At 40.2% G+C, this 16012-nt stretch overlaps 1 protein-coding gene across 1 annotated transcript in view; it reads left to right on the top strand.

The window, feature by feature from the left end:
* LOC137332166 (receptor expression-enhancing protein 2-like) overlaps nucleotides 1-16012 on the top strand; it is a 103882-nt gene that overhangs the window by 31477 nt on the left and 56393 nt on the right. Inside the window, exon 2 of the mRNA XM_067995872.1 lies at nucleotides 2900-2972. Within this exon, the coding sequence (XP_067851973.1) occupies nucleotides 2900-2972 (73 nt within the window). The remainder of the gene's footprint in view (nucleotides 1-2899; nucleotides 2973-16012) is intronic.

Consider the following 16012-nt stretch of genomic DNA (forward strand, 5'->3'; position numbering starts at 1 on the left):
ATGGTGTTGGGGGTAATATACTGGCATGGACAGAGGATTGGCTAACTAACAGAAAACCAAGAGTCGGGATAAAAAGGTCATTTTCAAAATGGCAATCTGTAACTAGTGGGGTGCCGCAGGGCTCAGTGCTGGGGCCTCAACTATTTACAATATATATCAATGACTTGGATGAAGGAACAGAGTGTCTTGTGGCCAAATTTGCTGATGATACAAAGATAGGTGGAAAAACAAGTTGCGACGAGGACACAAAGTATCTGCAAAGGGATATTGACAGGTTAAGTGAATGGGCAAAAATTTGGCAGATGGAATATAATGTGGGAAAATGTGAAGTTATCCACTTTAGGAGGAAAAATAAAAAAACAAAATATTATTTGAAAGGAGAAATACTACAAAATGCTGCAGTACAGAGGGATCTGGGTGTCCTCGTACATGAAACACAAAATGTCAACATACAGGTGCAGCAGGTAATCCGGAAGGCAAACAGAATATTGTCCTTTATTTCTAGGGAGATGGAGTATAAAAGCAGGGAAGTCCTGCTACAACTGTACAGGGTGCTGGTGAGACCACACCTGGAGTACTGCGTACAGTTCTGGTGCCCTTATTTAAGGAAGGATATACTTGCATTGGAGGCAGTTCAGAGAAGGTTCACTAGGTTGATTCCGGGTATGGAAAGGTTGTCTTATGAGGAAAGATTGAACAGGTTGGGTCTATACTCATTGGAGTTTAGAAGAATGAGAGGAGATCTTATTGAAACATACAAGATTCTGAGGGGACTCGATAGGATAGATGCTGAGGATGTTTCCCCTCATGGGGGAATCTAAAACTAGGGGATATAATCTCAGAATAAGGAGTCGCCCGTTTAAGATGGAAATGAGGAGGAATTTCTTCTCCCAGAGGGTTGTGAATCTTTGGAATTCTTTACCTCAAAAAGCTGTGGAGGCTGAGTCATTGAATTCATTCAAGGCTGAGTTAGACAAATTTTTGATCAGCAAAGGAGTCAAAGGATATGGGGAAAAGGCGGGAAAGTTGGAGTTCAGGTAAAAATCAGATCAACCATGATCTCATTAAATGGTGGAGCAGGCTCGAGGGGCTGAATAGCCTACTCCTGCTCCTAATCTCTTCTGGTCTTGTAGACTGTTGTGTTCAATTTTGGTCTCCTTACCTAAGAAAGGATATACTTGACATAGAGGGAGTGCAACAAAGGTTCACCAGACTGATTCCTGGGATGGCGGGATTGTCGTATGAGGAGAGATTGAGTAGACCAGACTTGTATTCTCTAGAGTTTAGAAGAATGAGAGGTGATCTCATTGAAACATACAGAATTCTTACAGGGCTCAACAGGGTAAATGCCAGGAGGATGTTTCCCCTAGGTAGGCCATTTAGGACTAAGATGAGGAGAAATTTCTTCACTCGGAGGGTGGTGAATCTTTGGAATTCTCTACCTTAGAGGGCTGTGGAGGCTCAATCATTGAGTACATTCAAAACAGAGATCGATAGATTTCTAGGTATTGAAGGCATAAAGGGATATGGGGATGGTGCAGGAAAATGGCGTTGAGGAAGAAGATCAGCCGTGTTCTTGTTGAATAGCGGAACAGTCTCGAGGGGCCGGATGGCCTACTCCTGCTCCTATTTCTTATGTTCTAAGTGTTTGGTCACCTGTTTTAATGTCTTCTCCTTTGGCTTGGTGTCAATTTTTGTCTGATTTATGCTCATGTGAAGCGCCTTGTGATGTTTTGCTACGTTAAAAGTGCAATATATAAATGCAAGTTATTGATGTTGACCAAATTATACACATCTTTCCAAGAATTATGTTTGAAATCTGCTGCTGAATGTAATAGTCAATTTACCATTGGGGAGCCCATTACAGGTGCAGCATTATTTTACAGTATTTTGGGTTGGTATGCTTTTTAATTTGGCCAGCCTTACAGAAAATCAGGCAAATGATAACGTGCACGGTATCTGTGACTGTGAAAGTTCGATTTGGAGATAATGTTGCCTGTCGCATTTTAGTAAAAGTGTAATGATTTCAAATGCTCATTCAATGTCCACTTGCACTGTGAAAACACCCAGCAGCAGATTTTGTCCGAACATGGGTTGTGTGTGGAGATGGCATGTTGAGCCCTACAACACTGATAAAACAATGGTGCTTACAGGTCAGTCTCTGGTGGTAATAATGGGAGGAATTTGAGGTTATGAATTCAGAGCATCACGAGAAATGTATTGGCACAATATTGCAACATATTGGTTTGCATGTGATTTGTTTTCTTCTATAGCATATATTGGTACCAATGATTGAATGTATCCTATTTTATAGGTTATCCTGTAGCTCTTGCTGTACTGAACATAGTCTCAGAAGAGCATAGTAATTGCACGTGACATTATAGTTAGGTGAATAGCACATAGCTCCTCCTGCATCTTTCCACTCCCTCCTTCAATAAAGAGATTTTCCGAAGAATTTTTCATGAAAGTCCAACATAGTAGAGTTACTGTTCAGGTACTAAGAATATCTAAAACATTTATTCACCAGGGTTAAGGTCACCCCCTATTTAACGACGTGTAGCTCTTATGAATTCAGCAGGGTAAAGGCCACTTAGTGTATAAACTGTGAAGTTCTGATTAATTCAGCAGGTAAGGATTGCTCACCGTGTAACTGCATGGAGTTGCTCTTTATTCATGGGTCAAGGATATATATTGAAATTCAGAGTAGCCTGGCAGCCTCTTCATATTAACAATACAATTTCTTAACTTTGTATCTTTACTATTGTACCAGTTGTTAAACTGTCCTCCTCACTGACCTCCTGATTTGAGCCCTGCTGATCCTTCTCACCACTAACTATACTATTTTCTGAATCTTCTTCGTCCCTTTTATCCACTGACCATACTGTTTGTGTTCCCACAGGCTAATATTTGGCACCCTGTATCCAGCATACTCCTCTTACAAGGCAGTGAAAACAAAGAATGTTAAGGAATATGTGAGTAACTTTGATTTTGGTTTTAAGTGTACTGTATTAGATTTGGTCTTGCATAAGAAACTAAAGGAGCAGTCAGGAAGCCTGAGAGGCAATGCAGCCTTGCCAAGGCTGATATTCTCCACACCCGTAATCCTACTCTTTAGACATATTTGGACATTGGAGGGTAAGAGATGAGAAAAGCCAGGTCGCTTCCAATGTCACTTCCTTCCAATATATCATGTTTTTTCACTGTGTTCAGCTCGCAACGACTCCTGTGGTTGGTTACTTCCTTCAAGGTTTAAATACTTCCAAGACAAAACTTTGTGATTTCTCTAACTTTCACGGATGACTAAATAAAGTTTCAGTATACAACTCTAATATTGCAATCTACAAGCTTGAGCACAGAGGTTGGTAAAGACAGAGTGAAGCTCTAACAGAGTGAATTGCTGACTGAGGACTTTCAATTGGAAATTTGGTGAGTGTGGGAAGGAGGTGCTATGTGATTTAAACCAAGGGACTATAAACTAATCTATCAATTTTTAAAACTTAAATTTAAAAAAATACATTTTTAAAAAAAAAACTAATTGCAAATTATTTTGAAATCTAGCTTAATCCATTTACTAAATATAATCTAGATCTCAAGTGATTGTATTAGTCCTAGAAATAAACTACTGATTTTAAAAACAGAAATAAAAACTAGAAATTGCAGTACAGGCTGTTTCAGGACTATAATATGTGGGAGTTTGTGGACAGTGGGACGGTCCCGATTTGCCACATCTGCAGTAAATGTCTCTGGCTTGAGACACTCCGATTCGGAGTCTTCAGCTGGAGCGCACGAGTTAGAGGCACTCCGATACATAAGGGAGGGGGAGGTAGAGAAAGAGGTCCTCCAGGCACTGGTTCTATCCAAAAGGCATGAGTCCTTGATTCCTGTGAGGATAAGGATGAAGGCTGCAAGGAGGATGCCTAGAATGCTAACCATGGCACCGTCAAGCATGAGGCAGTCCAAGGAGGGGAGGATCAGAATAGAAAGCTTGTAGTCATAGGGGATTCCGTAATCGGGGGATAGATAGCGTCCTCTGCAGTCGCAACAGAGATACCAGGAGTGTGTGTTGCCTACCTGGTGCAAGGGTAAAGGACATCTTAGAGTAACTGGAGAGGAACTTGGAAAGGGAGGGGGAAGATCCATGTCGGAAAATGACATGAGGAAGAACAAAGAGGAGGTCCTGCTAAGGGAATATCATAAGCTAGGAACTAAATTTTAAAAAAAAACAGGACCTCGTGCATGGTAACTTCGATTACTACTCGAGCCATGTGCTAATTGGCATAGCAACTGGCAGATCAGAAATGTGAATGTGTGGCTGAAAGAGTGGTGTGGGAAGGAGGAGTTCCATTTCATGGGACACTGGGACAGGAAGCAGCTGTACTGCTGGGATGAGCTCCACCTGAACCGAAATGGGACCAGAGTCCTAGCGGAAAGGATAAATAGTGCGGTACATAAGGCTTTAAACTAGCAAGATGGGGAGAGGGATCTTGCAGCAATAACAAAAGCTTAAAGATAAAAGAAACAGGAGATGAGTGTAAAGGTCAGACCAGAGTAAGGAATAAAGATAACAAACGGTCAAGAAACAAATACATTTATAAAACAGAAGTATAAAAGGACTATTAAAAATAAAGTAAAAGGAACAAGTATTAAAGATGAATTAAACTGCCTGTGCACATTACGGCACAGAGTCCAAAATAAAACAGGGGAACTGGAGGCATTAATCCGTAGCAAGGAATCAGATGTAGTAGGAATAACTGAAAGATGGCTACATAAAGAACAGGACTGGCAACTAAATATTGCAGGTTATAACATAATCGGAAAGGATAGGGAAGGAAGAAGTGTGGGGGATGGAGTAGCTGTACTAATTAGAGATAACATAATGGCAGTAGGAAAAGGGGACATAACTAACAGAAGGATAGAAACTGAATCCATATGGATTGAAATAAGAAGGGATTGATCACGCTAATAGGGGTATACTACAGACTTCTTAATAGTGGAAAGGAGGTAGAGGAAGAAATGTGTAAGCAATTATGTGAAATGATTATTATTCTATGTCCTTTTAACCATGGGAGACTTTAACTATCCCTAAATAAACTGGCAAGAAGAGGTAGGTAAAGGGGTACAGGGAATGGAGTTTTTACAAAGTGTGCAGGACTGCTTTCTTGCCCAATGTGTAAAAAGCCCAACAAGAGAAGAAGCACTGCTGAATCTAGTAATGGGAATTGAAGCAAATAAGAGAAGTAAGTGTAAGGGAACATCTAGGCAATAGCAATCACAATATAATAAGGTTGAAGATAAAGATTGAGAATGACATTACTAAGACACAGACCAAAGTAATAACTTGGAAAAAAGTTGATTTTTTCAGGGGATGAGAATGGAACTGGAGAAAATAAACTGGAAAAATTTACTGATAAACAAAGAAATAGAACAGCAGTGGGAAACATTTAAAACTGTCATCAATGGAGTCCAGGAGAAATATATCCTACTAAAATGCAAGAACAAACTATCCAGTAATGATACACCATGGATGAATAAAGAAATAAGGGCAAAATTGAAATGAAAGTAAAAGGCATACACTAAGTACATAAAGAACAAAGGAGAGGATGACAAAAGGGAATATGAAAAGGTTAGGAAAGAAGCTTTTTTTAAAAAAAAATTAGGAAGACAAAGAGAAATTACAAAATTTAAATGATAAAGTAATATAAAAAGAAATAGTAAAATATTCTACAGACACATAAATGACAAAAGAAAAATAGAGATAGGGGTATATATGATAAACTCACAGGTAATGAAATTAAATAATTACTTTCTCAGTATTTACCAGGGAAATCAACATGACATTAGAAGAAAAGATCAAAAAAGATATAAAGACATTTTAAGATAGAAAGGGGGGAAATAATTGATGAACTAATCAAACTTAGAGAGGATAAAACCCCTGGTCTGGATGGATTGTATCCGTGCATATTAAGAAGTTAGGGAAGAGATAGCAGAGGTACTATTATATAAAAGTTCATTGCCAATATTCCCTTTTCTAGAGGACTGGCAGACAGCTAATGTGATTCCTATATTTAAAAAGGGAGATAGAATCGGTTCAGGGAACTATAGACCTTTTAGCTTAATGTCAGTGGTAGGAAAGATAATGGAATCCTTATTCAAAGATGTAATAGAAAAACATCTAGAAACTGAAAACATAATAAAGAATAGTCAGCACGGATTTCAAAAAGGAAGGTCATGCTTGACCAGCCTTATCGAATTCTTTGAAGAAGTATCAGAAAGGGTAGACAATAATAACGCAATAGATTTAATATATTTGGATTTTTTTTATTCGTTCATGGGATGTGGGCGTCGCTGGCAAGGCCAGCATTTATTGCCCATCCCTAATTGCCCTTGAGACGGTGCAATAAGGTACTGCATACTAGACTCATGACTAAGGTCAGAGCATGTGGAGTCAGGAGACAACTAGCAGAATGGATAGCAAGCTGGCTACAAATTAGAAAACAGAAATGGGTCAAAGGTTGTTACTCAAACTGGCTAAAGGTGGAAAGTGGTGCTTCATCAGGATCGGTGCTGGGACCACTGTTGTTCCCATTTACAAACTATTTGGACTCTGGAATCGGAACTGCAATTTCAAAATTTGCAGATGACACCAAACAGGAGGACTGCAACAAAACACAGGAAGGCATTAATAAACTTGCAGAATGGGTGTGTATTTGGCAAATGAATTGCAATATAGATAAGTGTGAGGTATTACATTTTGGTAGGAAGAATAAAGGGGCCACATACTGCTTGAATAGTAGTCTAAATGGAGTAAAGGAGCAGAGGGATTTGGGGTTACAGATACACAAATCATAAAGTAGCAACACATGTTAATAAGACTTTTTTTGAAACAAAAAAGCAAACCAAGCACTGGAGTTAATTTCTAGAGGGATAGAATTGAAAGGCACAAATTTATGTTAAACTTCCAAAGAACCCTAGTTAGACCACAGTTGGAGTTCTGTGAACAGTTCTGGTCTCTATCATTAAAAAGGATATAGGGGCACGAGAGAAGGTGCAAAAAAGATTTACTAGGATGATACCAGAACCGAGAGGTTATACCTAGCAGGAAAGGTTGAGCAGGCTGGGGCTCTCTTTAGAAAAGAGAAGACTGAGGGGTGACCTGATAGCGATCTTTGAGATTGTGAAAGGGTTTGATTGGGTAGACGTGGAGAAGATGTTTCCACTTGCGGGGGAGACCAGACCTAGGGGCCATAAATATAAGATAGTCACTAATAAATTCAGGAGAAACTTCTTTACCCAGAGAGTGGTTAGACTGTGGAACTCGCTACCACAAGGAGCAACTAGCATAACTACAATTAAGGGGAAGCTAGATAAACACGAGGGACAAAGGAATAGAAGAATGTGCTGATAGGGTTAGATGAAGTAGAGAGGGAGGAAGCTCGTGCAGAGCATAAACACCGGCATGGACCTGTTGGATCGAACGGCCTGTTTCTGTGCTGTACATTCTGTATAATACAATATTCAACTGTAACTGCTTATATTCTACAGAGGAAATTCCCACAGTTCCAACAAGACTAGAAGCATACTGTTCCCAAGAGTTTTAACTATCCATTCGATCATCAGTCCCTTCCATAACCAGGTCACAAGATAATTATGGATGAGGGAAGTCTGTTCTGTCCATCTCAGCTCATCAATCCAGAAGCACACTCAAGTCCCCATGTTTCAGCATCCAATTGGTTCCTAAATGTTTCCAGGGCTTTTGTTTCGATTACTCTACCTGCTAGTCTACTCCATGTGTTACCAATCTGTTCGAAGAAGAACATCCTGATATCAGTCTTAAATTTGCGTTTTACTGGTTTGAACCTGTAACCCCTTGTTCTATTCTCATATTTTAAAGTGATTTTCCAGGTTTATCTTTTCTGTTTATAATTTTTATACTTTTAAGATTGCCTCTCTGACATCTCCTTCAAGGCCATAGAGCCGAAGTTTCTCCAATCTTGCCTCACAACTGAGACTCTTCACCGACTTCTTTTATAAAGGAAAAATTTTAGCTCGTCCATCTCAACTGAGCGTTCACGTAGTAGATCAATCATTTTCAATTCCAATACTTTACCATGCAAGAAGTTTGATGTAAGGATGAGCATGCTGCAAGCTTTGCTCAGCTGGTGCATGATTTAGATTCTGTGATCCTGTAATTCCCCTTAGAGGGAGTCTAGTCATCAGGACCCCTTTTGAGGTAAGATTTTAACCACCACAAACTATTTATCATGAAGATCTCAGCATCTGGAGCCCTTTTTAAAGAGGGATTTTCTCCCTATTAGGAGCCCTTTAAATTCCTCGGCGCAAAAGTATCCTGATAATTAATGCTAGCAATCATGTTGAAATATACTGGCCTAAATGCTTTACGTTGTGAAAATGAGATATCATCAGAAAATTGATGTCGTCTGCGAGGACAATGAGATAGTTTGGGAGTTTGCTGTTTAGCACGTTGAGGCACACAGTATTCTAAAGAAAAGAAAGACTTGCATTTATATAGCACTTTTCACTACCTCAAGATGTCCCAAAGCGCTTTACAGCCAATGAAGTATTTTTGAAGGGTATTCACTGTTGTAATGTAGGAAACGCGGCAGCCAATTTGCACACTGCAAGGTCCCACAAACAACAATGTGATAATGACTAGATAATCTGTTTTAGTGCTGTTGGTTCAGGGATAAATATTGGCCAGGGCACCTTTTTTTTTTCCCCATCTCTATCTAACTCTTCTCTCCATATTACCCTGGTTATCTCAAACTAATTTCTAGTCTTCCTACTTGTGGTATTGTTACCCAGCTTTAGGCACTTTGCTTTATCTTTGCCCAACTCTGCTCTCTTCTGAACTAACTTTCAGTATCTCATCCCAGCTCATCCCTCAACTCTGCCAATTCCATGTTTATATTTCTAGCTGAAACTCAGATCAGTGCTTACACAGTTCAAATGTGCGCTCTTATTTTCTCTCCAAGCAATAATCCAACTAGGGGGCTCAGGTGGTTTCTGTAGAGAATAAAGAATACCTGATTGAGATTACAAGGCAATAATCTTAATCATGGGACTTAGATCACATTTCAATATGTGATCTATGTCCCATAATTAAGCTCTGTGGGGTGATATTTGAATTTACAAATAATTTTATCATGCCTTCACTTATTGCCCAGACAGGAATGTGCAAAAACTGGTGAACAGCTATTTAAACTTACTGATGTTAAACATATAATCAATGATGTACCTCCTTATATGATTCTGATGATCTGCACTAATAAGCGTGGCATCACATGATAGTGCAACCAGGGTGGTAACATTGAAAAGGAGTCATGAAGGATACTGAGATGCTTTCACTGGAATTTGAATTTTTAAATTTTCATGAACAATTTATAAAATTCACAGGTACTTTCTTCAGAATCAGGCCTATGATGCCAACTGCAGGGGGGTCGATGAATGCATGGGCCATGATTTCTGATGAATAGATGAGAAGATGTCTAATAGTCAGAGAAGATTATTAGTGACTGCAGAAAATGATGGCAAAAGGATGGCAAGGAAGAAAGTTGAATTCATTTTTAAAATGTCCAAAGCACATTGAAGATGCTTGGAGCGCACAGTGTGTAACATTTAACTTAATCAGCTTCTGATGGTATTTAACAAAGTTTCTAACACTCATGCAGAAAGTCTTTTTGTAAATATTCCACAGCTGCATTGCCCTGTACATGTAATTCTTTTACTTGTATGGTATCTCTAATAGGCTTTCTTCACTGCCGGTGCATGTACTCTCCCAAGTTGCAAATTTCATGCATTGCCACAAAGGAGTCATTTTTGTCCAGTTCATTTCACTCATCCATGCGACAATAACCAGATAATGCTGAGTTGCAGGAGGGGATGAAATTCACTGATGAGGGGGTAATTGTTCACCACCATCAACAGGTCGCCCCCTATAAAGTAGCATCCACAGTACACTACCGAGCAGCAAGGAGACTAGTTCGATCCTCTACCCGGTAATAACAACATACAGGAGCTGACTACAACAACAGATACCAGGGCATATCAGCTACATAAGGCAAATGATGTCCCTTCAACATCTCTCCCTAAACATCCCGGATCCTTGCAGAAGAACATCTGATACACATGGACTCTGTCCTGTGTCACGTTGTGAAATATTTCTATATTCTATCTTTCCAAATTAAAGTGTAAGCATTGAAACACTTTGACAGTTACTGTGCCCAGTGCTATCAGCAGATATTTAGAACAAATAGGCTTGATACTCTATATAGTAAAGAACCTGCATTTATATAGCACTTTATGTCCTCAGGACGTCCAAGAACACTCTGTAGCCAAACGATAACAGTGACTGCAGTTCAAAAGTAATGTAGACAACAAATAGCATTTTTAACCAACCAACCAGCCAGCCCCACCAATAAAAGGAAATGATAAAATTTATAAGTCACTGTTACTTGTAAGATCACTTCTAACCAGCAAGTCTTTCGTTGACACACACAGCTCTAAAACTACTCAGCATTACAAAATCCATCGATGAATACCAATACAAGTACAAGGGCTTATGAACCAATGCCCAAAACCTGGGACCGCTCAATGGCTAGGGCCTGGAATCATCAATCAAAGACACTACCTGCATTCTAGGGACTCTCAATTGATGTCAATGCCACTAGCCTTCTACATAGCTGCTAGTGGTTGCTGTGGAAACTGTTGTGGTGATACCAATGAAATATGATAATGATTTTACTGTTGAAGTGTCTCAGTATGTCGGTGTCTTCAAATATAACAAATTACCCATCCTGCAAAGTTTCTGTGGCAGATACTGGAGTGATTAAAAACAGAAATACCAGGGACGGGTTACTGCACTGAACCCTTCGTAAGTTCAGCTCTCGCAAATGTACAGGGGAGAGATTAAATGAATCAATGATCCTTGTCCCACAGAGTGGATTTTCTGATGGTATTGATCCATTTAACATTTATTCTGACTGAAAAACTCTGAAGATTTAATGCAAATAATTTATAAATCTTTCCTCTTACGTTAGAAAATAGCATCAGTAGTGACAACCACTGAACCTATCTATCATTGAATATTGCTGCCTAATCGCAATGAGATAGAAACAGGTTCCTACGAGGGGGAAAGTAAGGGCTTCCAAACCTAGAGCTCCCTGAATGACTAAAGATATAGAGATTAAAATAAAACAGAAAAAGGAGACAGATGGTAAATGTCCGGCTCATAACTCAGTAGAGAACCAAGCAGAATTCAAAATGTACCTGAGAGGACTGAAAAAGGAAATAACAGGGGCACAGAGAGTGTATGAGAATAGCAGGTAACATAAAAGGAAACCAAAAAGTCTTTTATAAATAGTAAAGGGGTAGTCAAAGGAAAGATGGGGCTGATTAGGGATAAAAAAAGATCATCTTGCAGAGGCAGAGGGCATAGCTGAGGTACTAAATGTGTACTTTGCTGTCTTCTCTAAAGAAGAGGATGCTGCCAAAGTCACAGTAAAGGAGGAGGTGGTAGAGAAATGGGATAGGATAAAAATAAATAAAGAGGAGGTACTTAAAAGGTTGGCAGCGTTCAAAGTAGATAAGTCATCCAGTCCAGATGGTGGCTGAGGGAAGTAAGGGAAATTGCGGAGGCTCTGGCCACAATCTTCCAATCCTCCTTCAATAAGGGAGCGGTGCTGGAGGATTGCAAATGTTACACCCTTGTTCAAAAAAGGGGAAAGGGATAAACTTGGCAACTACAGGCCAGTCAGCCTAACATTGGTGGTGGGGAAACTTTTCGAGACAATAATCAGGGACAAAAGGAATTGGCACTTGGAAAAATATGGGTTCATAAATGAAAGCCAGCATGGATTTGTTAAAGGCAAATCGTTTTTTACTAACTTGAGTGAGTTCTTTGATGAAGAAATGGAGAGGATTGATGAGGGCAGTGTGATTGCTGTTGTATATATGTACTTTCAAAAGGCATTTAATAAAGTATTGCATAATAGATTTGTTAGCAAAATTAAAGCCTGAGGATTAAAGGAATAGAGGCATAGAGTACAAAAGCAAGGAAGTTATGCTAAACCTTTATAAAACACTGGTTAGGCCCCAGCTGGAATATTGTGCCCAATTCTGGGCACCATACTTTTGGAAGGATGTCAAGGCCTTAGAGAGGATGCAGAAGAGATTTACTAAAATGGTACCAGGGATGAGGGACGTCAGTTATGTGGAGAGATTGGAGAAGCTGGGGTTCTCCTTAGAACAGAGAAGGTTAAGAGGAGATTTGATAGTGGTGTTCAAAATCATGATCGGTTTTGATAAAGTAAATAAGAAGAAACTGTTTCCAGTGGCAGAAGGGTCGGTAACCAGAGGACACAGATTTCAGGTAATTGGCAAAAGAACCAGAGGCGACATGAGGAAACTTTTTTTTAACGCAGCGAGTTGTTATGATCTGGAATGCACTGCCTGAAAGGGTGGTGGAAGCAGATTCAATAATAACTTTCAAAAGAGAATTGGATAAATACTTGAAGGGGAACAATTTGCAGGGCTATGGGGAAGAGCTGGAGAATGGGACTAATTGGATAGCTTCTTCAAAGAGCCGCACAGCCATGATGGACTGAATGGCCTCCTTCTGTGCTGTATCATTCTATCATTCTATGATTCTATGAGGTTATGCTGCATTTCCACTGTTACTGAACATTTTCTTTGCAGTTCATTGTGAGCTCAGCACTGTGCAATGGAATGGTGTTCAAACCCGAGAGAATAGACTTCATCATAGACTAGTAATGGACAGACCCGAGACTCCACCATATACCAATAATGGATAGACCTGAAAGTGCCACGGAAAGAAGAAACCTTGAAAATGGAGTCCTCGGCATTCAATAGTCAATTCAATTTTATTTTATAACATTAATACGAAACCAATGGTTTTATTTCAAACTAGCGGCAGTTTTAAAATTTCATTATTGCCTATCGGAAAATAGTACTTTGCTAGTAATGTTTTTTATTGTATTATCATCACTCAAAAATTTCCACTGAGGGTTTAACACAACACTGACTGCTCATGAATCAAATATTTCAGTCTAATTAGGTTATTGGGGGACTTCAGCAAGTCTCTCATTTTCCACTGACACTATGCGGGTTTGAACTAGGTGTTACTAGCTACCTGAAGAATGCAGCTAGCCCTTTACACAACGTATTTTATTGTAATAGCAGAAGCCATCGTTCTATGACTAGCATGGTGACGGAGAAATGAGAGTGGAGGTGGGGTTCAGGAAAAGACCATAGCTGAGAAGATAGGTGGTATAGGGAAATGATGAATCCTGTTGCATTATTTAAGAAGGCTTGGCCTAACCAGGGAGGGAATATCAGAGGTATGATGGGCACTGACTCCAGTTTTGGAGGCTTTCTCACTAACTCCTGCTGCTCAGCCCGTAGCTGTAAAAGTTCCAGTAGCCACTAATTTTGTTTTTGCTTTTTTGTTTATTCTTGGGATGTAGGTGACGCTAGCAAGGTCACATATGATGCCCTGAGAAGGTGGTAGTTGAGCCGCTGCAGTCCTTGTGGTGATAGTGCTCCCACAAGGTGAGCCAATCGTCGCAGAACACCCATTCTCTGTTCTGTTATTGTAATCACAGTGTTGATATGTCCAGTTTAGAATCTGGTCAGTGTAACTCTGTGGTACTGTTGAAGGTTAAGGGAGATGGTTGGGCACTTAGTACTTATGTGGCATGAATGTTATCTCCCACTTGTCAGAGTTTTTAAAAACAACTGAACAGGTTACTGGCATTTCTTTGTGAATAAAGAAACTCACTGAGCACTTTCACAGGGAGCAGGATCATTCAGAAAGGGTGCACAGAGACCATAAAGGGAAAGAAAACAACAACATTCCAACATATCAGAATCAGTTGTTCCTCGGAAGTTTTGTACTGCAAGGAACCATGTCAATCTGCATTCAGGAGGTGGCAGATGTACTGTCGTCAAGCGTTGGCAGACTAATTGACTTCTCCTAAAGTATAGTGAACAGTTGGTCACGCAACAGATCATTTGTGTCATTGCAAGCTTTTACCAATTGGCTGGGTGTAGTGGGTATAGACTCAGGGGTCATAGATTCATAATTATCACTATAGAAGACTGAAGGGTGAGAAGAAATACTTTCCTGTGGAGGGTTGTTAGAACATGGAATGCTTTACTACAAGTCATTATTGAGGCAGAGTTTTTAACGTGATTTAAAAGCAAACAGGATAGGTACTCAAAGCAAGAATATAAAAAGATGGAAATGGGATTAGAGCAGACAGCCACAGTTGACCATCTTTTTGTTCCCAAATCCTACATGCTACTTCTGTACACTCTGGTGTGCTTGGAAGGGAGTTTTTGTAAGGCAAACTCAGTAGGTTGAAGTGATTCCAAACTTTCTGGTTCTCAGAAAACTAACTGTAGCCATTTTAGATTGCAGTACAAAACTTCCGAGGAACAACTGATTCTGATATGTTGGAATGTTGTTGTTTACTTTCCCTTTATGGTCTCTGTGCACCCTTTCTGAACGATCCTGCTCCCTGTGAAAGTGCTCAGTGAGTTTCTTTATTCACAAAGAAATGCCAGTGACCTGATTTAAAAATAGGCTCTTCTGTTGTTTCCATCATGATCTGTTATATATGTTTCATTATGCTGACTTGTCTGGAGGCGCTGATAGTTTAAGTCGTCGACACAAATACGTGTTTCTCTGAGAGAATGGGGAAGGAGTCTGCTGTGGAAATAAGCCTGTTATTGCTCTTGGGATTGATGTAATAATTCTTTAAGTCATTTAATGGAATTCAAATTGTGACGAATTCTTTCAAGATTTCCTTAACCTTTATAAGCCTTTGGAGCTGTAGGATTGATTTACCTGGGATACGTGCTGGTCAAAGTTAGGTGATTTCTTCCCTGCCATTAGGTAAGTTGGTAATTTTTTTTTGGAATAGATTATCATTCTTCACTAGAGTTTTCGTACTTGTTTTGTCTATTCGATAGTATAATAATTGTTTGCAATAACAGTGACAAATGCTTGAAGTTGACCCTGTTGCCTGATTCAGCAAGTGGCAATAAGCAGTATTTGAATTGCTTTCTATAAGGGAGTGGGTTCCAGGAAACAACACTCTGGGTGACACTTCCACAAGCAGGAGGAGTGTGTATGAAGCTTCACTACTTGTATTTGGTGACTCTCTTGCTTTCCTTCCATAAACAGGGAGATCTGACTTGAGCATCAATAACTTTTGTACAGCTATTCTATGTAAGACTGTAGCTGTTTTTTTAAAACTCATTTGTGGGATATGGGCGTCGCTGGAAAGGCCAGCATTTATTGCCCATCCCTAATTGCCCTTGAGAAGGTGGTGGTGAGCCGCCGCCTTGAACCACTGCAGTCCATGTGGTGAAGGTTCTCCCACAGTGCTGTTAGGAAGGGAGTTCCAGGATTTTGACCCAGCGACTATGAAGGAGCAGCGATATATTTCCAAGTCGGGATGGTGTGTGACTTGGAGGGGAACGTGCAGGTGGTGTTGTTCCCATGCATCTGCTGCCCTTGTCCTTCTAGGTGGTAGAGGTCTCGAGTTTGGGCGATGTTGTCAAAGAAGCCTTGGTGAGTTGCTGCAGTGCATCCTGTGGATGATACACACTGAAGCCACGGTGCACCGCTGGTGAAGGGAGTGAAATGTTTAGGGTGGTGGATGGGGTGCCGATCAAGCAGGCTGCTTTGTCCTGGATGGTGTCAAGCTTCTTGAGTGTTGTTGGAGCTGCACTCATCCAGGCAAGTGGAGAGTGTTCCATCACACTCCTGACTTATGCCTTGCAGATGGTGGAAAGGCTTTGGGGTGTCAGGAGGTGAATTACTCGCCGCAGAGTACCCAGCCTCTGACCTGCTCTTGTAGCCACAGTATTTATGTGGCTGGTCCAGTTAAGTTTCTGGTCAATGGTGACCCCCAGGATGTTGATGGTGGGGGATTCAGCGATGGTAATGCTGTTGAATGTCAAGAGG

The sequence above is a fragment of the Heptranchias perlo genome, chromosome 14 (genome assembly GCF_035084215.1).
Source record: "Heptranchias perlo isolate sHepPer1 chromosome 14, sHepPer1.hap1, whole genome shotgun sequence".
NCBI lineage: Eukaryota > Metazoa > Chordata > Chondrichthyes > Hexanchiformes > Hexanchidae > Heptranchias > Heptranchias perlo.